Source organism: Dysidea avara, chromosome 5, assembly GCF_963678975.1.
Source record: "Dysidea avara chromosome 5, odDysAvar1.4, whole genome shotgun sequence".
In the NCBI taxonomy this organism is placed as follows: domain Eukaryota; kingdom Metazoa; phylum Porifera; class Demospongiae; order Dictyoceratida; family Dysideidae; genus Dysidea; species Dysidea avara.
This window is the reverse complement of record NC_089276.1, coordinates 17288206-17314649: the sequence shown is the minus strand read 5'-3', so window position 1 is coordinate 17314649 and position 26444 is coordinate 17288206. Positions and strand designations below refer to the sequence as shown.

The window sequence follows — 26444 nt, the reverse complement described above, 5'->3', positions numbered from 1 at the left end:
TTAATGGTAAAAATTTTAATAACAACAATTCAGGTGAATTTTTGTGCCGCTTGGTCTTGGCAAAAAATTCATCTAAATTGCAATTTATTACAATTTTTACCATTAACCTACCATCACAGCCATTTCTTGGCCGCCACCTTGGATTTCACATCTTTTTTCACCATAGCCTTTTTGAGGGCCGCACACTTTTTTACAGCTGGCTGTTTTGGATTAGATTTCACTTCTTTTTGTATTTGTATACCCCAAAGCCGGCCTATCCGGCCATAGGCCGGCTTTGGGACTTTTTTAACCTGTCGTTTTTTCTTTTCCACAGGAAGAAGAAAAGATGAAGCAGATGTACTTTAAATATTTCTGATTTTATCGGTAAATGTACAAATTATATATATAATACATATATTTATTACAGAACTCTCCATGGTGGTTTCTTTGTAACTGAACACTCTACAAAGTGACTTCTTCTTGCTGCTCTCTCTATAGGGTGAATTGTTTGTAGCTGAACAATATACAAGTAACTTCTTCTAGCTGATCTCTCTACAGGGTGGTTTGTTTGTAGCTGAATTCTGTGCAGGTGATTTGATTGCAGCTGAGCTCTTTACAGAATGGTTTCTTTGTAGCTGAACTCTCTACAAGGTAACTTCTTCTAACTGATCTTTCTACAGGGCAATTTGTTTGTGGCGGAATTTTCTACAGGGTGATTTCTTTGCAGCTGAACTCTCTACATGGTGGTTTCTTTGTAACTGAACTCTCTACAAGGTAATTTCTTCTAGCTGATCTCTCTACAGGGAGATTTGTTTGTAGCTGAACTCTTTACATGATGGTTTCTTTGTAGCTGAACTCTCTACAAGGTAACTTCTTCTGGCTGATCTCTCTACAGAGAGATTTGTTTGTAGCTGAACTCTCTACAGTTGATTTGTTTGCAGCTGAACTCTCTACATGATGGTTTCTTTGTAGCTGAACTCTCCACAAGGTAACTTCTTCTAGCTGATCTTTCTACAGGGTGATTTGTTTGTAGCTGAACTCTCTACAAGGAAACTTCTTCTAGCTGATCTCTCTACGGGGAGATTTGTTTGTAGCTGAACTCTATACAGGTGATTTGTTTGCAGCTGAACTCTCTACATGATGGTTCTTTGTAGCTGAACTCTCTACAAGATGACTTCTTCTAGCTGACCTTTCTACAGGGAGATTTGTTTGTAGCTGAACTCTCTACAGGTGATTTGTTTGCACCTTAACTCTCTACATGATGGTTTCTTTGTAGCTGAACTCTCCACAAGGTAACTTCTTCTAGCTGATCTCTCTACAGGGAGATTTGTTTGTAGATGAACTCTATACAGGTGATTTGTTTGCAGCTGAACTCTCTACATGATGGTTCTTTGTAGCTGAACTCTCTACAAGGTGACTTCTTCTAGCTGACCTTTCTACAGGAAGATTTGTTTGTAGCTGAACTCTCTACAGGTGATTTGTTTGCACCTTAACTCTCTACGTGATGGTTTCTTTGTAGCTGAACTCTCCACAAGGTAACTTCTTCTAGCTGATCTCTCTACAGGGAGATTTGTTTGTAGCTGAACTCTATACAGGTGATTTGTTTGCAGCTGAACTCTCTACATGATGGTTCTTTGTAGCTGAACTCTCTACAAGGTGACTTCTTCTAGCTGACCTTTCTACAGGGAGATTTGTTTGTAGCTGAACTCTCTACAGGTGATTTGTTTGCAGCTGAACTCTCTACATGATGGTTTCTTTGTAGCTGAACTCTCTACAAGGTAACTGATGTCTCTACAAGGTCACTAGTTTGTAGCTGAACTCTCTACATGGTGGTTTCTTTGTAACTGAACTCTCTACAGGGTGACTTCTTTTAGCTGATCTTTCTAGAGGGTGATTTGTTTGTAGCTGAACTCTCTACAGGTGATTTGTTTGCAGCTGAACTCTCTACATGATGGTTTCTTTGTAGCTGAACTCTCTACAAGGTAACTTCTTCTAGCTGATCTCTATACAGGGAGATTTGTTTGTAGCTGACCTCTCTACAGGGTGATTTTTTTTGTAGCTGAACTTTCTACATACAAAGTGACTTGTTCTAGCTGGTCTCTCTACAGGATGACTTGTTTCTAGCTGATCTCTCTGCAGGGTGACTTGTTTCTAGCTGAACTCTACCGGGTGATCTGTTCGTAGCTGAACTCTCTACAGGATGATTTGTTTACAGCTGAACTATCTACATGGTGGTTTCTTTGCAGCTGAATTCTCTACAAGGTGACTTCTTCTAGCTGAACTCTCTATAGGGTGATCTTCTCGTAGCTGAACTCTCTGCAGGGTGATTTGTTTGCAGCTGAACTTTCTACATGATGGTTTGTTCATAACTGAACACTCTACAAGGTAACCTCTTCTAGCTTATCTCTTTACAGGATAACTTGTTTCTAGCTGAACTCTCTACATGGTGATTTGTTGGTAGCTAAACTCTCTACAATTCGATTTGTTTGCAGCTGAACTCTCTACATGGTGGTTTCTTTGTAGCTGAACTCTCTACAAGGTAGCTTCTTCTAGCTGATCTCTCTACAGGATGACTTGTTTCTAGCCGAACTCTCTACAGGGTGATCCTTTCGTAGCTGAACTCTCTACAGGGTGATTTGTTTACAGCTGAAGTCTCTACATGATGGTTTGTTTGCAGCTGAACTCTCTACAAGGTAACTTCTTCTAGTTGATTTCTCTACAGGGTGACTTGTTTCTAGCTGATCTCTCTACAGGGTGATTTATTTATAGCTGAACTCTGTACAGTTTGATTTGTTTGCAGTTTAACTTTCTACATGGTTGTTTCTTTGTAGCTGAACTCTTTACAAGGTAACTTCTTCTAGCTGATCTCTCTACAGGATGACTTGTTTCTAGCTGAACTCTCGACAGGATGATCTGTTCATAGCTGAATTCTCTACATGGTAGTTTCTTTGTAGCTAAACTCTTTACAAGGTGACTTCTTCTAGCTGATCTCTCTATAGGGTCATTTGTTTGTAGCTGAACTATCTGTAGGGTGATTTGAACTCTCTACAAGGTGATGTTTTCTAGTTGATCTCTCTACTCAGTCTGGATGACTTGTTTCTAGCTGAACTCTCTACAGTGTGATCTGTTAAGTTTCTACCTGATCTCTCTATAGAGTTATATCTTGTTTGTATAGCTGAACTCTTTTACATGGTGGTTTTTTGATTGGTTGCTGAACTCTCTCTCCACGGTGACTTGTTTGTACTACAGAATGACTTGTTTGTAGCTGAACTCTCTACAGAGTGACTTACTTGTAGCTGAACATTGCATAAAGTAACTTGTTTGTAGCTGATCTAGATGAACTCTCTACTAGGTAGCTTTTTTTGTAGCTGAACCCTTTACGCAGTGACTTGTTTGTAGCTGAATTCTCTACAGAGTGACTTGTTGTAGCTGAACTCTCTACAAGGTGACTTGTTTATAGTTCAATTCTCTTCAGTGTGACTTATAATGTTCTGAATCTCTACAGCAACATATTTGTAGCTAAACTCTCTACAGGATGACTTGCTTGTAGCTGAATTGTCTATAAGATTAACTGTTTGTAGCTGAACTCCCTACAGAATAACTTGCAATGCCAAAGAAATTCTATAATGGAGTAAGTTATAAACGTAGCTGAATGCTTTATTAGGGTGACTGTTCTATTAGAGTATCTCGATCTCGCATATGCTACACGTAGTTGGCTTTGGAATCATAACTCAGTGGTTTGTAATCCGATTCTTCTGTACTACTGCAAGGACTTTCTATGATAATTATTCCAGCTACACACCGATTTTCAGCTCACTGTTCTAAGCGGTTTGGCTGGTAGGCGTGAAAACTAATAGTTTTTTTATTCATAAAAGTCGATCGCGTAATTGTGACATAGGTTGGGTTTTGTGTCATATCTCGATGGCCTTTAACTGGATTCCTTTCAAACCACAAAAAGGCACTCCTACGATAGTTACTCCATCTACATAGCAATTTTCAGCTCATACCTTCAAGCGGTTTACCCTGTGGGCGTGACAGACCTTCGACTTTATTTTACGCAGATAATCGGTCATAACTCGGTGAATGTTCATCGGATTCCTACCAAACTTGGTACTGAGATTCGCCTTAATGAGCCCTTTAAGTGTGCCAAATTTCAGCCCGATCCAAGTACGCATTCGTGTTTTATTGCGGATTTTGCAAAGTGTGCGAAAAGAAGAAGAAGTAGAACTAGAAGAAGAAAAAAACGAAGAAAAAAAACCCAAACTTTGGCCGCTCGTATCTCGGAAATGGCTGGAGCGATTTTCTTCAAATTTGGTATGTGGACTCCCCTACCTCGCCGACATTTCTGTAGCAACTTTGGTTTTAATAGGATAAGGAATCACGGAGCTACAAGGGTGTGAAAATCGCGTTTACTTTCTTCCTGTAAATATACTCACGGTGTGGCGCGCCGGCTACTTGGGCCGCACGACACACTACCTTGTGTCTTGATATTGTAACACTTGACTTCTTATACTAATTAACTTCCTCTTAGTTTCATACTACATCCAGCTACTTTAACTGTACTCATGGAATATTTCAGGCAATTATATGCAATAATAGTTATGAAGCTTCAAAGTTCAAAAATTTGCGTGTGTGAACAAAGGCACCTTTTTGCTAATCTGGTCACATAATTATTTCCTAGGATGTACAGTATGTGTTCTTACCTTTACCACTTCTAAAGTATAACACGATTGCATAAAACATCAATGAGTTCACAACTTATGAGAGTCTAATAATGTAGTCATTCATAGTTATACTGTTGCAACTGTGTTCTCGGTAGAAATACTACACACAGAGTGTGTTTTGGCCATGTCTGCTATACCAAAGTAGGTAAATTTGTGTAATTCACATAATTAAGTGCTTATGTAGCAGGTCACATAATTATGTAGAGGAAGTTGAAAATGTGCTGGTGTATGCATTTACACAAGCAATTCAAATTTTTTTTTTGTTAGTTGATTATAGGCACCGGCCGATTATGCCGGCATAATTTAAAGCATAATAGGTGACCAAAAGCATGAAGCATAATGCCAGCATAGTAGGGACGATGTTTGAAAAATTAATTAAATGTGCAATACGCGCACCTGAAAGAAAGCAAATATTCACTGCCAATAGTATTATTAGTGCATTTGATATTTAAAAACACGTAATATAACTTATTAAACCGTTTCTTTGTTGGTTAATCACACTTTGCAGAAATAAGATCGAGATACTCTAATAGAGCAGTCACTTACTCTAATAGAGCAGTCAGGAAAGGCTGATATACTCTAATAAAGCAGTCAGTTCTAAAGCATAATCTTGATTATGAAAGCATAATTTTGAGCATAATAGGCTTAATTTTTGAGCAATGCTCAAAAGCGTAATAGGTAAAATTTTGGGCATAATAGGCCGGTGCCTAGTTGATTAGAGATAAATAAAGAAATATGATTATTATAATTATGTACACTGTACAGATGTAGATGCTGTCTTAGTATGTCTCAGAAGATCATAAATATGATAATCACAGTTTATCTTGTTTTTAGCTCTTCCAGTTATAATCGAGCAGCCATTATTTAATATATGCAAAATAAACAGCAAATCATGTGAGTTGAAATGTTTTGCCACTGGTATTGGCCATATTCAGTATAAATGGGAGAAGTACCAGTCATCTAGTAATAGCTGGAGAACACCTTCCCACAGAGCTGTGAATATCACTTCACCTACACTGATAGTTAGTGGGATTACAGAAGAAGATGAAGGTGACTATCGTTGTATTGCTCAAAATCATGATGGTAGAGTAGTCTCCAATAGTGCAGCATTCACTGTATATGGTAAGTTGTTGTTGCCTTTTCTAAGTAAAAACTATTGCTTCTCTAATATTATAATTATAGGTCCACCAGTCATCAACTTCATCATCAATAATACAATTACATTTGAAGGCAATAAAGTTAATTTGATATGTAATGCAACCAATGATGTTGATGCCATCAATCCATTGAGTATAGATTGGTACAATTCTGAAGGTGTAAAACTTCAAGCAGATAACATGCGTATTATAGTTTACAACACAACTGATCCTGTTACTGGTCAGGTACTATCAGTGTTATTGTTCGATAGAGTTAACCACACTGATAGTGGAGAATACACATGTCATGCCTTCAATGATAATGATTGCTACACTGAGGCTAAGACTAACCTAACTATTGAATGTGAGCTCAATGTTGATCATATAGTGTAACTGTTGATTGTTTTGTTTCTTATTAGATGCACCGATTATTTCCATTGATCCGCCACCACCTTATATAACTGATGTTGGGGGTTTTTTACTGTTGTTATGCAGCGCTAAAGGATTACCCATTCCTACAGTGCAGTGGTACAAGGGTTCCAGTCCTATTGGTGATCTATCTGATAAAATATATTATGTCCCAACCGTTTCTCCACACACTACAGTGTACACTTGTGTCTCAAGAAACAAGGCTGGTGGTGAGATCCGCACAGTTAAAGCTAATATAACTGTCATTGTCCAATGTAAGAAACATTTGTTTATTAGCACTATTCTCAGTTTTGTGTTCATTATTTTTAATATTTAGCACCACCTCCACCATGTCCATCCATAGCACCTCCAGAAAATGGATCACTATTCTTTTTTAATGAGAGAAAAAATGCTGTGTTTTACTGTGATACTTGTTATGATATTAAAGGGTCACGTATTTTAATATGTACAGATGGTCAATGGAACCTGCCTCCACCAAAGTGTGTGAAAGTGTGTTAGTTTGGCTCACAACATTTGTAAACTGCGCAAAATAAGACAATTGTAGTTGCTAGTTATATAGTTAGAACTTTTTAGCTTTCTGAGTGTCTAGTATAGGCTAGGTTTATGACATTGATTAATGCACTGCATATTTTAGATTGTTTGGATATATGCACTTTACATTAGTTTTCAAATAGATTAGATTTTTTGTCAAAAGTTTGTCAAGTATTCCATTATGTATTTGAACATAGATCAGAGATTCTACAGCTACATGCTACCAGGAGCTTAAAAGTACTGAAGATGCCTTACGGCACTTATAAGCACTGGATGCTACAGTATGGTTATTTACAGGCTCATAATATTTTTTCTGTAAATCAAGTCACTTGCTGCATTGAAAAAAGTTTTGGCATTAAGTTTCTGACTTCCTGCTACACAATCTTCTTGCGACACAAGTAACCTTCTTTCAGGTTCCTGGTGGAATATTGTAATTATTGAGCAATAAATTTCATGTACATGTATAGACTAAAATGAGTACACACTAGCACCAGTTGCTTTGCTTGTGTAATAATATGTGATAAAATTTCTGCCTAAAAATCATAAGCAATGTACAATTTTTTCAAGTAGTACAGTAGGAAGGATGCTTAGTAAAGTATGTACATACATACAGTAGCTACACTTTATAATAAATATGTGACCGGATTTCACATAACAAGGCTTCCACACACACAAAATCAAACTTACGATTTTACCAGAAATGGATTGCTGGTCTAATACACTATCATATTTCACACTGTACTTCCTTCAGCACTGACAAGTCTGGTTTCTGTAGCAGCTTTCTTCCGACCCTGTCAAAGCCACGACTGTGAGATTGGCACCATTAAATGGCCATGGCTTTGTGATAATGGTGTGTAGTGAGCTGGGACTTCACAGAGAGGTCGCCAATAGTGTTCTCAGTCAATTTGGAGTAATTTGAGGGGCATGGAGGGCCATGGAGAGCCCAAACTTGGCCTCTGAATTCCAATCGTCTTCTTACTTCATTTTATACCCGTATATTAAGACCACCGTCCACTCCCACCCTATTACTACCACCCTATTACTACCACCCTATTACTACCACCCTATTACTACCACCTGTGATATTATTACCCGCTCGAAAAAAGCTGCTCAAAACAGGGCAAATTTTGGGTATCAGAAATGTATACACTCACTCAGTGATAGCTAGTGAACAGATGAACAATTGGTGCAAAGTTTGTTTGCACAGCTGTAGGCACTGGGAAGTTATTACACAATGATTCTTTAAAATCGCCATATCTCCTAACAAAGCTTTGTGCGTCGAAGCCTTGTTTTGTCAAATTCAGTCACATATAAGCTAATACCATAAGTCCAGCTCTATAGCCTTCATTACTTTTAAATTATTTGATAGTTAATTGTGTTGGCTGACAAATTATAGTGTCTAAAGCAATACTCATTAGCAGTAATTACTTGTTCAAGCTCTTATTTAACAACAGAATTTTTGTGATTTATGCTACCAAATTGACCACTATCTTAAATGTGATGCAAGTAGGTTGCGTACATGCTTAATTTGTATATCAGTATTCATATGAATCAATTTATTATCTTTCAGAGCATTCCCAGCATGTGTAACTGCTTGTACAGTTTTCTGCAAACTATGATAGAAAATCTGATTAGTTGGACAAGAGATTTAGTTGTACAAGTGCTCAAAAGGGGTAGGAGTGTAGGCAATAAGACTACGATTGAAGTCCAGACAAGACTTTAAGGGCCATAATGGACAATAGTAGTTGATACGCAGCAGAATCAACACAGGACATGTTCCACCAATGCACTACTGATTCTTGTCAAGCCAGGTTACCAAGGCCAGTAATCACCATTCAAACTTACTGCACCACTCAGACCACTAACCACTAGTGATGATAGTTTGCTGTACAATTCGGATTGGTTTTGTAAAATCTGGTCACAAATAAAAAGGCACAGGAAGGTAGAGAAAAAGTGTAATGTTAATTTGAACCAACAACATCGTATCTACATAAATACATCACAACTATCATGTTTACAATTAGAAGGAATAGAATATCCAGCTGTATTTCCAGGGTATTGTCCATTTCATTTAGTTTCTATATATCTTGATGAAATTTCCAGCTTATATCTATCTGTAATTAAGGAGTTTTAGTTCTAGATCTACTGTTAAAAGGTTCTACAAACTTCTGAATAGACCTGCGTCAAATATACTAGCATGCATAATATATTAGGTTAAATTGCTACACCACAACAAAATGCATGGCATATTGATAGGTGAATTATGGAACTTAATTCACTGAAAATACATAATTATATATGTAAATACTGATGGGAATACTGAAGAGCATAGCAGATGAAATTTTTGGGAAATTCTTTAAAGCAGTTTCAATAATTTGATCATATGAAGGGATAAACTGTTATTACTAGTGTGCAAAAACCGTCTATGCACTTATACTATAATAATGAAATCCAAAAACACTATTTTATTCACATTACATTTCATTATTTTCATATTACATTCACAGTAGGCTTACTAATCATCTGATTACATGTACTTTAGGTGATCAGAGCTTTGAGATGTCATGAAAGCTTAATGGTTACAATCTACCCCTAGATCCCTTAGAATTTACACATGTATCATGTAGCTTTTATTTTATTAACGACCATGCAAAGGCATATCATTTACTAAAACTATATATGACATTATTATCATTGTAGCCATTTGTTGCAGGCTTCAGGGGCAAAGAAATAGGAGGCAACTGCCCCCCTTCCCATTACTTTTTGAAGAGTGGAGGGCTGGGGCAGTGCATCTTCACTTTTTTCTGCCAATGTACAGTAACTACACTGTATTGTACCTTGATAACAATTGTTTAACAATTCCCTAGCTACTTTGGTGGCCTCTCTGGTTTGAGCACTGAGTGTGGCGCTTGGTGAGTATCCGGGTGGCCTGCAAATTGAAGTCACGCTGGGATTGGCTTTTATTTCAGCATTTGTGACTTGTCCTGCTTCACTATATATAGGATACTAAACTCAACAATTTTTACTGGTATGCCTCATACAGGCTAGGCTCTCCCTCTTGTACAAAATCTCCAGTGCCCAACTGGTAGACTTGATAATACTGTACAATTAATAAGTCGTAGCCAATTTATTTTGCTTTGGCTTAGTATGATTTGTGCTAAAGATTATGCAAAAATGGAATACTATATACATGAATCAGTATTGGAAGTGTATTAGATCAAAGTACTCTAATAGAGCAGTCACTAACTGCTCTAATAGAACAAACAGCAAAAATATATAAGTTGGTTCTGCTACTATTATTGTATGCAATTTATTCAATCTGTCTCCAATAACAGAATATAAATCAAATGCATGAGCCTTTCAGAACATTGCCATTAAATTACAGGAGTATCCTATTCAAGCACACATTTACCACTGAAATACTTTCAATTTCAAAGCATTCAAATTTCCTGTGGGAACATGCCCCAAGATCCCCTAGTATTGGCATGCTTGGAAAGATATTCTTTAGACAAAAGGTTTTGTGATTGCCCAAGGACAAATCTATCATTTTGGCATATTTTGCTTTAATAGCTATAAAAAGAAAGCATTGAAATGCATTGGATAAAATGCATATACTTTCTACAGAAAAAAATATATGCACATTATACTGCTTCAGTGTATAAAAGCTGCCTAGGTCCAGTCATGGATTTTTTCTCCTTTCTCCACCTTTTTTCAAACATACTTTCTTCTGTAACAACTTTAAACTAGTGTAGGACTAGGAATCCCACAGACCTTCAGCACTATTAATTTTTATTAAGGCTTTACAGTACAAGTGCTGGAGGTCTGCAACTATCTCTTTTAGTACCCTGTTGTGAAATCCCAGATCCAGTGTTATCTCTTCCACTAGCAGATAAAATTTATGAAACATGCGATTAAATTATTATGTGTATGTAATAATTTTGCCATGGCTGCAAGGGATTTTTTGACCCAAGGGTTGCAGGTACAGTATATACTACGTATCTAATCCAAAACAGCCAAGCTGTAAAAAAGTGCGGCCCTCAAAAAGGCTATGGTGAAAAAAGATGTGAAATCCAAGGTGGCAGCCAAGAAATGGCTGTGATGGTAGGTTAATGGTAAAAATTTTAATAACGACAATTCAGATGAATTTGGTGCCGCTTGGTCTTGGCACAAATTCACCTGAATTGTCGTTATTACAATTTTTACCATTAACCTACCATCACAGCCATTTCTTGGCCGCCACTTTGGATTTCACATCTTTTTTCACCATAGCCTTTTTGAGGGCCACACTCTTTTTCTACAGTTTGGCTGTTTTGGTTTAGATTTCACTTCTTTTTGTATTTGTATACCCCAAAGCTGGCCATATTTAACCTATGTTTTTTTCTTTACCTCAGGAAGAAGAAAAGATGAAGCAGATTTTAAATACTTTAAATATTTCTGATTTTATCAGTAAATGTACAAATTATAATATAATACATATATTTATTACAGAACTCTCCATGGTGGTTTCTTTGTAACTGAACACTCTACAAGGTGACTTCTAACTGCTCTCTCTACAGGGTGAATTGTTTGTAGCTGAATGAACTTCTTCTAGCTGATCTCTCTACAGGGTGATGTGTTTGTAGCTGAATTCTGTACAGGTGATTTGTTTGCAGCTGAGCTCTTTACATAATGGTTTCTTTGTAGCTGAACTCTCTACAAAGTAACTTCTTCTAACTGATCTTTCTACAGGGCAATTTTTTTGTGGCTGAATTTTCTACAAGGTGATTTGTTTGCAGCTGAACTCTCTACATGGTGGTTTCTTTGTAGCTGAACTCTCTACAAGGTGACTTCTTCTAGCTGATCTTTCTACAGAGTGATTTGCTTGTAGCTGAACTCTCTACAAGGAAACTTCTTCTAACTGAGCTCTGTACAGGGTGAATTGTTTGTAGCTGAACTATCTACAAGGTAATTTCTTCTAGCTGATCTCTCTACAGGGTGATATGTTTGTAGCTGAATTCTGTATAGGTGATTTTTTGCAGCTGAGCTCTTTACAGAATGGTTTCTTTGTAGCTCAACTCTCTACAAGGTGACTTCTTCCAGCTGATCTTTCTACAGGGTGATTAGTTTGTAGCTGAATTTTTTACAGGGTGATTTGTTTGCAGCCGAACTCTCTACATGGTGGTTTTTATCAACGTGCTATGGTCAACCCTACTATAGTTGATAATTCCAAATTGTTTTTGTGTACTTGTGCATATATGAATAGGCTCATATAACTGAGTATAATAATTGTTGCCATTGTAAACTAATGGATCCAGTTTTTTAACAGCTGATACTTTTGATAATGGGCCAGGTACTAAGTTGGCTTTGTGATAGGAACACACTGTAAATTTTTCTGCACTGTATGTTATTTGATTTTTTACCATAGGAATTTAGTAATACATTACAGCATCTTTTTCCAGCTTTGTAAATTTTTATCACCTCTTCAGCTGCTACAGTATACAAATTTTTTAATTTTTTTTTTTACTTATGGGTGGTCAAAGAGTGCAGAGTCACTTTGTCCATGAAGGTTTCATGGTTGAGTTTGATTGTTATACTGGCCTGGGTGACTATTGACTAATATGATTTTTAAACCAGGAATGTGCCCACAGTCAGCCCCACAGTCAGCCGAAGGCTGGCTGTGGGCATGCACCTGGTTTACTGAAATTTTTTTCATAAAAGTGTGTCTGTGTCTGTGTGTGTCTGTGTGTCTGTGTGTGTCTGTGTCTGTGTCTGTGTGTGTGTGTGTGTGTGTGTGTGTATCTACCTATCTACCCATGTTTGTCCGTACACACTCACACGAGCAAAGTCCTTAAAATTGGTAAAACAGCTTTTACGTAAGAAGTAAAAGCAAAACGAAGTCTGTATTAAACTTTCACACAGGTAAACTTTGCTCTGAGGCGGTTTTTTTGGTGGTCAGAATTACAGATACTGGTGGCGACTCATTTTAAACTTTGTGAATTACCTTCTTTTCAGGGTTTACAGGTGTTTGACAACTGAAAAACAACTCTGCAAGCCTTGTAGACTACCAGGAATAGCCTATACCTTCAAGTTAGATAGGGGGAATATCCCTATATATGCGAACAAAAATGAAGAGCAGTTTTGAGGCTTTGTTGAGAGAATTTGTGGAATACACACGATAGTCAAACTATAAAACAGATTAGAAAATACTTCTGTGCATAAAATGCTGTTAAAAGCGCTTTGTTTAACAAGCACTTCCTTAGCAGTCCTTAGCAACTTAATTAAAGAATTATGAAAATTTCATGAATTGCCAAATTTGACAATTACAATAAATTAATTATGAGTTATTGCACAACCAAAACCTATATTGGTTAGAATAATAAAATAGTAATACAGATAGTTGGTTAATTCCAGATGAGTTAGCTAGCTGCATGGCGCCTGATTTTTAGAAGTAGCACAACATCAACTTGTTTTTTTTTTTAGATTTTAGAAGTTCTGAGATAGCATTTTAGACAACTTTTACTATGTTGATATGGATCAATCAAGTAACTACTTGTAGTTTTTAAGACAGTAATGTGACTGCTCTATTATAGTGGTAGATTGCCCCTTTAGAGTACCTCGATCTTTTGACAAGCATCGGTCAATGAAAATTGGGAAGCCATGGCTCCCCCATTTCAACAGCCTCTATTACTTTGTGATTTTACACTGTAGCTATCAATGTAAGCTTTCAATGATCAACATATTCCATTGTTGAGAAAAATGGTTCAGTACAACTTGCGCTAGTTCTCAGGAACCCATCATCAACTGATATTACTGTACAAGTTAGAAGTAATGACATTACAGCAACTGGTAAGTAGACCAACATCAACTTTGACAACATGTTAACAGTGAGAATATTACAGGAGGTGATGATTATGATTCTGGACCATACAATGTCACGTTTATTGCTGGCACAACCAGTGTTTCATTTGATGTTCCAATAATTGATGATGATATAGTGGAAAGCTGAGAAACATTTAACCTTGCTGTTACCTCTTCCTCACTGCCCAATAATGTTTATCGTGGTGTTCCAAATGTTACTACAGTGACTATACTGGATGATGAAGGTACTTTTTTATTTAGAATTAATTGCTGTGTTAACAATCTATGGAGCAAACAAGTACTGCTCTGTTGGTACAAAAGGTAGTACTGTGCCTAGCCATTGAACTAGATCATTAGTAATTATAATATTTGAATTTGATACTATGTAGTTTATGTTCAAAGAAGGAGCTAACATAAAATTCAAATTCACATAGTGGACCCATTATTCTCTGTATAAATATAGCCATAAACACTGCATTGGACAAACACTACATTGTGTTAGAAGTATGCTGAATGGACATAGTAGTGTTAGCTTTGAAATAGAATAAGAGATAAATGTAATTACCACTTTGACACTTCATATCAAAAGAGCTTCCCGGGCTACATTCGTAATGAAACCTGATTGGAAACTTGCCTGGGCTACATCTGGTCATACACATGGTTTCTGATTCCAAAAATGGGTGTGTATGTGTACGGTATTTCATCTGACCAAATCTGCACTTGCAGCAAAGAAGGTTTATGCTAAAAGCAGCTAGTGTGAGTGTTTTATTACACTTATGTATAGGCAGGGAAAGTTTACTCTGAGGCATATACTTCATGTCTGTTCAAAGTATGGGTGAACCTGGTTTCTGAATATGGTGTGACCAGCCTTCCCAGTAGTTGTAGTGACCAAACAACAACAGTGCCAGCCTTGTAGGCTACCAGAAATTGCATTTCCCTTACAAGTTGAAGGAGGTGTGTGACAAGAAAATGAAGAACAAAAGCAAGGCTTTTTGTCAAGAGAATTTTCCTAAAGAAACACCATTGATAAACAATAATCAATTAAGTAGTTTTGAGTGTTTGTGGTTCGTTTGAGTTACGCTACCTTCACAATGGAAGGTGGTGATTAATAAATTACAAAATAATAAAATTATGAAATACATGGAATTGATAAGTAAGTAGAGGTAACCCCACAAGCTTCCAAAATTCCTGCCTTTAAAAGTAATCCTAGACACATCCTCCTGCCTGCCAGCCAGCCAGCTCAGCCCAGCCAGCCCTACCTGCCCTGCCTGCCTGCCCTGCCTGCCCTGCCTGCCTGCCCTGCCGTGCCTGCCTGCCTGCCGTGCCTGCCGTGCCTGCCTGCCTGCCTGCCTGCCTGCCGTGCCTGCCTGCCTGCCTGCCGTGCCTGCCTGCCCGCCCTGCCTGCCTGTTTGCCCACAGTCACAAGGCTGGAGGCCAAACAAAGCAGCACATGGCCATCATTTTGCACCACAATAACAAACTCACCAGTAGAATGTGCCTTTTGGGGTTCCAACGAGTGTATGCCCTCTGTGCTATGCCTTTCTTTTTATCTTCAATCAGGCTAGTCATCGTCTTCTTCATACATGGAAATTATATCAAGGCATTAATATTCCATATCATTACTTTCCTTGAGCAGCATATTAGGTGTCACAAACTTATTTACAGTGCTCATGCACAGTAGATACCTGTAACTGTGTAGATACCTGTAACTGCACAATTGGATCGAGACTACCCCCATTAGCAGATTAATAACAATTGAATGTGGGACCATTCACCTTATCAATCTATTTACACGATCATAATGACTATACCTCTTACTAATAGTCAAGCTGTATTTATAATGCTAGCACAATGTACATAATGGAATAATGACATGCCCCTTGGGTAGGTGAAAGGCTGTCTCGATACATTCTAATGCATCAGACACCCTAATAGAACAGTCACATGTGTATAGCTGTATGCTATAACAACAAATCAAATAAACTAGTAATTTAATTTTTAAATGAAATAGGGATTCAAGTGATAAAAAGTAGTGAAAAAAGCATAGCTTGATGGGAAAATCCTTACTTTGTTTGGTATTGAACAAAATCATTGTTACAACATGCCATTGTAGGAATTTTCTCACAGAGCTATGCTGTAATACCATCATTCATCGCTACTTTTATTGCTTGGATTCCTAGTTCACGTTTATATTAATTTAATAATAGAAATTTTTTTATTTTCCACTTGCAGATATGACTATAGCTAGGGACCCGCCGATTATGCTGGCATAATAATGAGCATAATAGGTGCCTGAAAGCATTGAGCATAATGCTAGCATAATAGGCACAACACTTGTGCACTACCATAAATTCTTGCTTATCAAAATACATATCACAGAAAAAGATCGATATACTCTAATAGAACAGTCAGAGAATAATCAGACAACTGACTGTTCTATTAGAGTATATTGATCTCCTCTGTGACATGCAATTTGACAAGCAAGGATTTAGAGCTGTGCTTCAGCAACTTACTGTTTCCCATAAAGTACTAGAAAAACATGGGAACTGAGATATAAATATTGAGCATAATTTGAGCATAATAGGTAAATATTGAGCATTAATTTAAGCATAATAGGCAAAATTTTGAGCAGTGCAGCATAGCATAATAGGTAAAATAATGAGCATAATCGGCGGGTCCCTAACTATAGCATAATTGGTTGTCTGTGTTGAAGGTTATATTGAACAAAGTGTACAAATCAGGATTAAATTAGTTGTTGTTCTCAATTAATCACATCCAGACCACACCACTTAAATAAACACCAATCTATAAATTATGCTATGCATATATCAATGACTTGACATTTTCCACACATTTTGCTGTCTACCAAATACATGGAACTGTTCTGCACTTATAATTTTGTAGTTATCAATTTGAGCTTCAGTCGGTCAACATACAGTGTTGATGAAGGTGATGGACCAGCACAACCTGTACTAGTTCTCAGTAAACCATCATCAACTAATATTACTGTACAAATTACTGATACTCCCTACCCTCCAAATACTTCCACTAGTAAGTGGAGTAACATCATCACAAAATGTTAATAGTAGTAATAATATTACAGGAGGAGGTGTTGATTATGATTCTGGACCATATACTGTCACGTTCACTGCTGGACAGATCAGTGTTCCATTTGATATTCCAATAAATGACTATAGTATATTGGAGGGTGATGAAAGTTTTACTCTCACAGTCTCCAATGCTACATTTCTTTTAACAATTATAGATAATGAAAGTAAGTAACAGGTAGCAAACTATATGTGTGATGTTTCTAATTTTGTAGAATTAACAATTGAGTTTGCTCAACAAAATTTCAATGGCTCTGAACCAACTGATGACTCTTTTGGTTTGATTCCTGTAATGTTATTGCTGAAAGGAGGAACATCTGTTAGTGACATAAGTGTAAATGTGATACCATCTGACCAGTCACCATTATCTGCTGAGGGTAAGAGATGTGTGTCCTATACTGACTAGTTAGTTAGTGTTGTCTGATCAGGTAATGGAGTGGACTACACTTCTTCTCCTATCACTGCCACCTTCATTGCTGAAACTACTAGTACTAGAATTGATGTACCAGTAATCAAAGACAACATTGGAGAAGGATTAGAAACATTTGACCTAAACTTTACTATTATTCCTTCATCTCCAAGTGATGTTGAACCAGGACACATTACCACAGCTATTGGCCAAATTATTGATACAACAGGTCACAATATTGGTTAACTTAGAACATTATTTTAGTCAATTTTGTTATTGCCACAGGTCTGTTGGTTAATTTTACTAGTAACAACTTTACTAACTTAGAAGCATCTCATTTTGTTACAACTAAGATTGCTTTATCATATTATGAAATAAAAAATATCTTGATTGAGATTGAAGTAGCAGTATCAGAGTTTTCACCAAGATCAGCAACAGGTACTTAGTGCGTTATGTAATAGCTTTGTATGTTTCTTAATATGCTATTTGTAGGACACTACTGAAAAACAGTTTTTCTAGTCTCCCGTTAAATTATTAAATCCATTAAAAGCATTAATAGAGTGCTAAGTTTACTGAATGTTGTGTTTCTTATTTGTTGCTTATTGTATTGCATGAACTTCACCATCAAACTCTCATTAGTCTTTTAGCAACAGTTTTAACTTGTTGTATGTTCCCAGCTTGGAAGTATTAATTTATCTGTTGTTCAGCTTAAAAGCATTATCCTTGTAGGTTATGTACCGTGTAACTTGATTTAGCCAATCAGTATCAGTTAGGAATATCGTTGAAGTATTGTAACAAAGTATTCAATCCTTAATGAGTGTTGTTCAATACAACTTTACCATTTAATCCACTGAGAAAGTTCTCTAGTCAAGCTAAAGCATTGTCAGTCTCAAAGCACACAAAAGTATTTAACTTTTACCTTGATCACTTCCATGACTGCTGTATTAGGGTGGCTGCTTTAATAGGGTATTCAATCTAGTTGTTCATAGTAGCCTGGTCTCAGGTAAAGTTGAAAAGTTGTTTAGGGACACGATAACAATGTTAAACTTTTGTAGTGATATAGAATATGTTCAGCTACCACTACCTTTAATGAAAATATAGTCAAATAATTCTTTGTACTGTCTGTATTATGCATCTACAAGGAAAGTAAGAGTTCATGCCTCAGTATGGTTCCTCACATGAAGAAGAGGTGGTGATGAAAAGAATTGTAAATAAGAGATAAGGAAAACCGCAAAGAATGGACATTTGTTAGAACCCCAAACGACATATTCCCAACTTGGATTGTTAAGGGTATACAATGCATGATTTAGTTACTAGCTCTTTGACTGTGGTGAGGCAAGTCAGCAGGCAGGTAGAACAGCAAAAATCATGTTGTAAAATACATAATATTGGTGCTTTTGTGAGTATATTCCTATTTGTGACCGGATCTGTATAAAGGGACATAATCGCACAAGCCTAAATTAACAGTATAAAGCATTGAATACATTGGGTGAAATACTTGCTTATTATTGAAAAAATTCTGTAAATTTTTTAACCCCTCTTACTTAGTGAAGGAAGGGACTAACAATAAAAACCTGGATAGAGTAAGCCACCAATGTTTGACCACCATCGGTTCAGACGCAATTTTTCTTTAAACCTGCAAAGAAAACTTTTGCTCTTGCTATGCTTTTGGAGAGGTCTAGGCCATAAACTCTTGTATGCAAAATTTCAGACCTGCAGCTTTCTTCGTCTGGCTGCAGGAGCTCCAAAAGTGACCTGTCCGAATGTTCTCAATTCTCAGACAAAAATATGTATTATCGGTCAAGTGGCACTGCTTGTAATGCTTGAAGCCGATCAAGTCTTTTTGTGCTTGATATGAAAGAGCAACTCTTATACTTTCCAAATTTATGCAGATATTTGGCTTACTCCTTATTGGCTGTGAATTACAAAGTTCCAAAGTCACCTCTGTCGTGCAATCTTAAATTCGGTTGCATGTGAAGCTCGTGCAAATCAAATAGTCACCTATATCGAATCCAAAGCTATTTTTTATGAACACTGAGAGCATCGGTTACCCTTCAATAGTAAATATATACTGTACATGCACGATTACCGAACCTTGATTTTTACCCAAATAGCTACATTGCATTTAGGATTCTCTGACAATAGCAGCCTAGCTACTGCACCCAGCACACATACACACAATTCAAATCCACTTAAATGGGGTTTTGACTATCCCCTATCTTAAAAATATCTAAAGTTTCTCTCCAAAATGTCCAGGACATTAGCCAGATCGAAACACTCTAATAGAACAGTCACGTATTATACAATTGGAACAGTTAGAAATCTAAGGGCCATTCTCAGGTATATTCACTTCAATAAGACTGGTAATATGTGAATTTAGTTGATCACAATGCTTAAATACTGATTACATGTGATAATACATTGGCTGACCATTATATTAGGGTAATTGACTGCCCTATTAGAGTATTTCGATCTGGCTAATGTCCTGGACATTTTGCAGAGAAACTTTTGACATTTTTAAGACAGGGGATAGTCAAAACCCCATTTAAATGGATTTGAATTGTGTGTATGTATGCTGGGTGCAGTAGCTAGGCTGCTATTGTCAGAGAAGCCTATATATTTGGGCAAAAATTAAGGTGCATGTATCTATTTACTATTGAAGGGTAACTGATGCTCTCAATGTTCATAAAAAATAGCTTTGGATTCGATATAGGTGACTATTTGATTTGCACAAGTTTCACATGTGGCAGAATTTAAGATTGTACAACAGAGGTGACTTTGGAACTTTGTAATTCACAGTCAATAAGGAGTAAGCCAAATATCTGCATATATTTGGAGAGTTGTAACGCCAAAATCGGTCCGGGGAAAAAATCGGTCCGGCCGGACCAATTTTGGTTGACGTAATTTGGTCCGTCCGGACCAGTTTTGGCATCCAAAATTGGTCCGCCCTGACCAAAACTGGTCCGGGCTGGGTTAAATGCAAATTCGCTGGCCAAATGTAGCTATAACAGTCGGCACACACTTGACTCGATGTCCATAGCTTTGATGCTTGCTTTGATGCTCACTTTGATGCCTTTTGAGGAATGATAGTTAGCTATTTCTCGAGATAAAAAAAGTGCACTATGGTGCAGTATGTGCACACGTGTTCAGCGAAATTCTAGCGAAGTGGCCGGCATTTCCTTTTAGCTGCAACGTATACTCAGCGAAGAGAGCGGACTCTATATAGCTACACTGTAAAAATTTAGTAGTGAATTGCTCTGCCACAATACTCACTACTTTTAGTAGTGACGTTCACTACTTTTTGTAGTGAACGTCACTACTTTTTGCAGTGAACGTCACTACTTGGTTGTCAATGTAGTGACATTCACTACAAAATTAGTAGTGAACGTCACTACACAAAAATAGTGAGCATTGTGGCAGACATTAGTAGTGACGTTCACTACATTTAGTAGTGACGTTCACTAGTTTATTTTTACTGTGTAGCTAATATTCTATCTCGCGAGCTGGCTCTAAGGTGATGACATAATGGCGGATACTGGCGAAGAAGAGCTCTTGGATAAAGTTTACCTCTACGTCACAGAGAAATGTTATGCGGACGGAACTTCTGAGAACTGTAAAAGAATCATCAGGAAGAAAGCCTCAAAGTTTACTATCATTGATGGAGAGATGTACTTAAATAAGAAAAGGAAAGGAACGGTTAGTTAATTCAGAGGCGGACCTATAGGATTTATAAAGGAGGGGAGCTAACTTGAAGTATTTGTCTGATGACACTCGCATGCTGGAGCTGGGGACATGCCCCCCCCCCCCCCCCCCAGGAAAATTTGAAAAATAGATGCCATAATACTGCAATTTGGTAACATTGCATAAAATCCTTTCTGCATGCATGTTTGTAACTATTTCAGTGTCCTTTTAATTATATCATTATATCCTATACCTTTTGTTAAAATTTGGATATTGTAAGAGGGTGCATCATCTGGAGGCATGCCTCCCACAGGAAAATTTTGAAAAATACATGCCAAAACACTGCAATTTGGTAACACTGATTTCAGCATATAATGCTTACTTATATATCATAAATTTTAGACAATGTAAGAGGGTGCATAAATCTTCCATCCTATATATGCAGGGCAATATTTTTTCCCTTTATCTGCCCTATAGCTTTGTAGAACTGAAATAGACTTGTCTGGTACTTCAAAGGTAGGGGTTGTATTATTATAGCCGATTATAGGTATTTGTAATTTAAAAGATTTTATAATCATTAGCTATAGCACAGACTATCAGAAAGGTCTTGTAGCATGCCCAGCCCTACTGGAAAATTTTGAGATTTGAGATAGAATCTGAGAGCATTTTCTGTGGTACATGTGTCCACTTAAGGTATATTTCTATTTATACGGCAATTATACTATACTAGTTATTGAAGGCTTTTGAAATAGACCAATGCACTTCATTATGTGTAGGTACATCTTATAGATTTGAATAAATTCCATAACAGAACCAACTTTTATGTTTCTGCTGAATGCATGTTCTATTAGAGTAGTTATGTGACTGCTCTATTAGAGTATCTCAATCTTGTGCACTGCCAATGGCTGATTCAGGCCCTTGTTGCATAATATTTAACACAAATCCGATGATAATGCCTTGGAAAGATAGTTCTAAGGTGTATTTTTATTATTAGTGACACTATTATGCTAAGACAAAAAAATTCATTGTGGTCCTGATCAAGTACAATTTAAAAGTGAAGGAGGGCTTCAGCCCCCATAGCCCCCCTTCTGGATCCGCTCCTGTAATTAAACAGTTAGCTCACAGTGTAGCGAGATATTATAGATCATAATAGCTATTGTGCATGCATGTGCAGTATATAGCTATACAGTGAATTTATTAATGAAACAGCTATACTATTTTTTCACATGTTTATGTATACTATATAGAGTGATGTTCAAGTGAGGTACATTAGAAATACAGAAGAGCAGCAAAGAATCATCAAAGCTTGTCACAGTGATGTTACATCTGGCCATTTGGGCTATAAGAAAACTATGTCAAGGGTAACAGAAAGGTTCACGTGGTATGGCATGACAAAGGATATAGAAGAGGTGGTGAGTACCCATTTAGCTACTTCTAATACTATAGGGTACAATATTTTGATTGCTGAAACAAGAGTCTAACAAATTAGCATGTTAAACCGCTTCACAATAACTATAATTATCCATTCAAAGCCTATAGTACCTACTTGAAATATCTCACACATAGCATTTGTGCCATATGATGTGCTTAATGATGATAATATACAACAACTCATTCCAAATTTACTTATAAAGCTTCTTTAGTGGTTGCATTATGGTTGATTATTATAAGGTTGTAGCTGTTAAGCTGTGTATTCTATCAGGATTTTAAACATATATAGGCAATCTCTATTATGCACATGATACAGTAAAAGTGTATGTATAGTGGACTACATGCAGTGTATATGTATGCAGATAGCTAGCTATATCTTGAACTTGTATATCTAGAAATCATGGAATCAGTCTTCAGTATCTTACAAAGCCAGTCAAACTTGTATTATTATAGGTGAAACGATGTGATGTTTGCCAAAGAATGAACAGGAAGCTAGATATTGTATCTCCAAAGATGTATCCAGTACCAGTGAAGTCACCATGGCACCATATAGGAATTGACTTTATAGGACCTATTGCTTATAAATCCCCTGCAGGTACAGCCGGCTGCTTATTTATAATAGCTGTGTAGTTACATGGCACATTATTTTATAGGAAATAGATATATCTTGACTACCAGTGACTATTGTACAAAGTGGGTTGAAGCATTTGCAACACCTAATAAAAGTGCTGTTGAAGTTTGCAGCTGCTTGTTTAAGGTATACATACGTGCAATATAATAGGTAATATGCTCAATATGTATTTGTTTTATGTACAGTTTGCATGTATTATTTTGTCTGGTTTTATACATGTATGAGAATGGGTATTCCCAAGCTTGTAACAAGTGATCTAGGGTCAGAATTTAATAACAAATTAAATTCTGATCTGATGAGGAAGTTGAACATTAAACACCTTTTAACGACAGCTTATCATCCACAGGTAACTCCATTCATGTAGTTAGCTATGTTTATTTGTCTATATAATAATAGGCAAATGGTCTGGATGAAAGATTTAATCAAACTCTGCAAAGCATGCTTGTAAAGTTAGTAGAGGAAAAAAAAATTCCTGGGAAGCGTACCTTGACACATGCGTTTTCGCATACAATACTGCACGGCATGACTCAACTAATTATACACCATTCGAGTTGATGTTTGGAAGGAAGCCGTTGCTTCCAATTGATATTGATGTAGAAAAGAAGGATACAGAAGTACTTTTAGATGACTACAATAAAGCTGGAGATTACCCTTTCGATGAAGCAAGAGAAGTGCATGAAATGGTGCTTGAAGCAGCTAAGGATAACATAGCAAAAGCACAGCTGAAGCAGAAATTGCAATATGATAAAAGACATTTTAAACCAGGTGGGCTACAATTGTTGCATTCTAGATGATCCATTTTGCTTCACTTGTTTGCATAGGTTGTTACTCAGTTGGAGCTAACATGTTGGTAAAAGATTTTAATCGAAAGAAAAGGAAGGGAGGAAAGTTAGATTACAAGTGGAGAGGTCCCTACACCATTACCAAATGCTTGGGTCGAGGACTGTACTCTTTGAAGGCAGCAGATAGTTCATATGAGATCACTAGGATAAACGGTGCCCACCTTAAGCAGTACTTATCTCCTATACATTATGTAAGTTGCTATAATATAGGGTTGTGCATACTTTTTGTTTAATGTGCATGTATGTATATAGGGACCGGATTCCGAACAAGACAGTGACAGCTCTTTAAAGAATCGTGACAGTAACCAATCTCAATCTGACAATCAATCTGTAAACAGTAATTCTGTCTGCTCTGGAAAGTCAGTGCAAGGAGCTCGAGGAAACCATGATGGCTCGTATTCTATCATTCACAATACTATATCTCAAGGAAATATTGGATTTATTGACCAACACAGCCTCTCCCTAGATCGCTCTTTCTATGAAGTGGGGAGAAAGGACAATTCTATCTGCTCTAGAAGTTTAATGCAAGGAGCTCGAGGAAATCATGATGGCTCGTATTCTATCATTCACAATACTATATCTCAAGGAAATATTGGATTTATTGACCAACATGGGCTCTCACTGGATCACTCTTTGTATGAAGTGGGCAGAAATTACAATGAACCAGCAGATGCTAGCTCACCTATTAAACCAGGTGGATTTCTCCCAGTGTTCTTTAAAGATAGAAAGCTCCTATCACCTATTGTACAATTTCCAGCGGTGTGTTCTAAAGGTACACGATTTTGCAGTGTGCATATATATAATTATGTAGTGATAACTTAATCTGGGGGTATACATAGTAGGACTTCAATTATTCAGCCCTTAAATATTGGAGCATGTACAACTAATTATAACTGCTCTATTTTGATGCCAGCTGTACTTTTTAGTATAATATGATTAGAGTACTTGACTGAAGTTCTGTATAATTTTGTGAATATAACACTCAAAGAATTTTAAAATTTCCTGAACAAGAAAGTTTCAGTACAGCGCAGAATTTCCTATATAGACTTTCCTGAACAGCTCCTGAAAAGTTCCTGTAAATTTTAATATTCTTCAAGTGTAAGCTTCAATTCATCTTGTCTGAATACTTTTGTGATTGAACTGGCATATGTATGTATGTATGCTGAGATAATGGAATATTGAGAATATGTTTATACCCCCATTGTTTGTACATCATGTAGTAAGCCCATATCCAAAATTCCTGCTTTCGACAAAAGTGTTAGCTGTGAAGCATCGCAAGGTAAATGTGTGGTATTATGATGCATGCATTAAGTATCACCTTACCTAGGAAAGGAACATGTTGCATTAATATTGGATTTACCAACAGGCATCAGTAAATGTAAAAGAAAACTTCAATTTTCAGATGATGACAATGTGGCAAGGCAACAAAATCCTAGGAAGAGAAAACGTAAACTTCTCAAGGTATGCGTAATTGTTATACAAGCCAGTCTACCCCTTCATAACCATTGCCAACTTTATGTATAGTAGCTAATATGCACACAGTATACATGCTCTAGAATTCAACTTCACTCAACCAATTTTATTTTCGTTATTTAGACAGATAATGTTGAAATGGATGTGCAAGAGAAATCAAAGGTATTCATAATTATGATCATTCACATTATTGCTATTGTAACCATAAAAATTACAGTGTGATGCTTATGGCCATGTCACTACTGGTATCCTGATCAATTCTACCACTACTACCATCCCAGTAAATTCTACCACCAGTATAGCTAAAACTACGACCATCCCAGTGAACTCTACCTCTACAGCTATGCCTACAACTACAGCAGTCCCAGACAAGTCTACCACTACAGCTATCTCAACTAGTTCTAAGGTATCTATTGGTGTTACATTTCCAACAACAACTAAAAAGTTATGTATACTTTAACATTAAATTTCATGTCTAATACGTAGTTTCTAGCTTATGTATATGCATACAAGTTTATTATAATGCTCTTGTATATATTGCATATTGTTGTATGTGCTTGCTTTAATAACAGAAACAATTGGAAAGCATTTTAAAAGGGCAGTCATGTCATGTAGTGAAGGCAAGAATTGGTAGTTTTACCATACACCATGGAAGTTTCCATACATTGAAGCCTAGAACTTATATCAATGATGAGGTTAGGTATAATATAGAGTCATGTTGATTATTTGACATGTCCAACTAAAAGATTGTCAATGGATACCTTCGACTGATAGTAAACATACACGGGAATTGTTATATCATTGGAACATTTTCATTGACAGCTATAATTAACCGTGCTGCTGTCAACATTTCTTCACATTTATTGTCAAAGGTATATTGTAACTCATACAAAAGTCCACTACAACTATATACATTATGTCACATGTAGGAGGTATTAACTACAAAGAAGATGCTTGCAGGTTTGTACAACCTACAACCAAGGCACCAATCATTGGATATTCGTTGTAAGTTCATAATTTGTAGTGCATGCAGCTATATACATATGTGCATTTGTCATAAATCATGTAGGCAATAGATCTGGAAGCAAAAATCTTTTACCATCTGAACCCATCTAGATCAAGCCATTCTGCTCGTGGGACTTTTGGTGCATTGAAGTTAGTTTTCCATTATAATGAACGACAGTTTTTTATACTATACATAGGAAATATTTCAAGACAAGAAACAACTTCTTGG

The 26444-nt window shown here is 36.8% G+C and overlaps 2 protein-coding genes across 2 annotated transcripts in view; both read left to right on the top strand.

Annotated features, from left to right (window-relative positions):
• LOC136255566 (uncharacterized) overlaps positions 1 to 7020 on the top strand; it is a 382542-nt gene extending 375522 nt beyond the window's left edge. The window contains exons 20-23 of the mRNA XM_066048359.1: positions 5538 to 5825; positions 5886 to 6203; positions 6259 to 6522; positions 6585 to 7020. Of these exons, the coding sequence (XP_065904431.1) occupies positions 5538 to 5825; positions 5886 to 6203; positions 6259 to 6522; positions 6585 to 6766 (1052 nt within the window). The 3' untranslated portion in view covers positions 6767 to 7020. The remainder of the gene's footprint in view (positions 1 to 5537; positions 5826 to 5885; positions 6204 to 6258; positions 6523 to 6584) is intronic.
• Positions 7021 to 20683: 13663 nt separating this feature from the next.
• On the top strand, positions 20684 to 25616 carry LOC136255567 (uncharacterized). The gene is made up of 12 exons (XM_066048360.1): positions 20684 to 20848; positions 22081 to 22245; positions 22718 to 22859; positions 22918 to 23241; positions 23292 to 23660; positions 23717 to 23928; positions 23990 to 24509; positions 24958 to 25016; positions 25065 to 25198; positions 25334 to 25372; positions 25428 to 25455; positions 25508 to 25616. Exons 5-9 carry the CDS (start codon positions 23450 to 23452, stop codon positions 25083 to 25085), a joined length of 1023 nt encoding a protein of 340 aa, XP_065904432.1. The 5' UTR covers positions 20684 to 20848; positions 22081 to 22245; positions 22718 to 22859; positions 22918 to 23241; positions 23292 to 23449; the 3' UTR covers positions 25086 to 25198; positions 25334 to 25372; positions 25428 to 25455; positions 25508 to 25616.
• Positions 25617 to 26444: the final 828 nt, after the last annotated feature.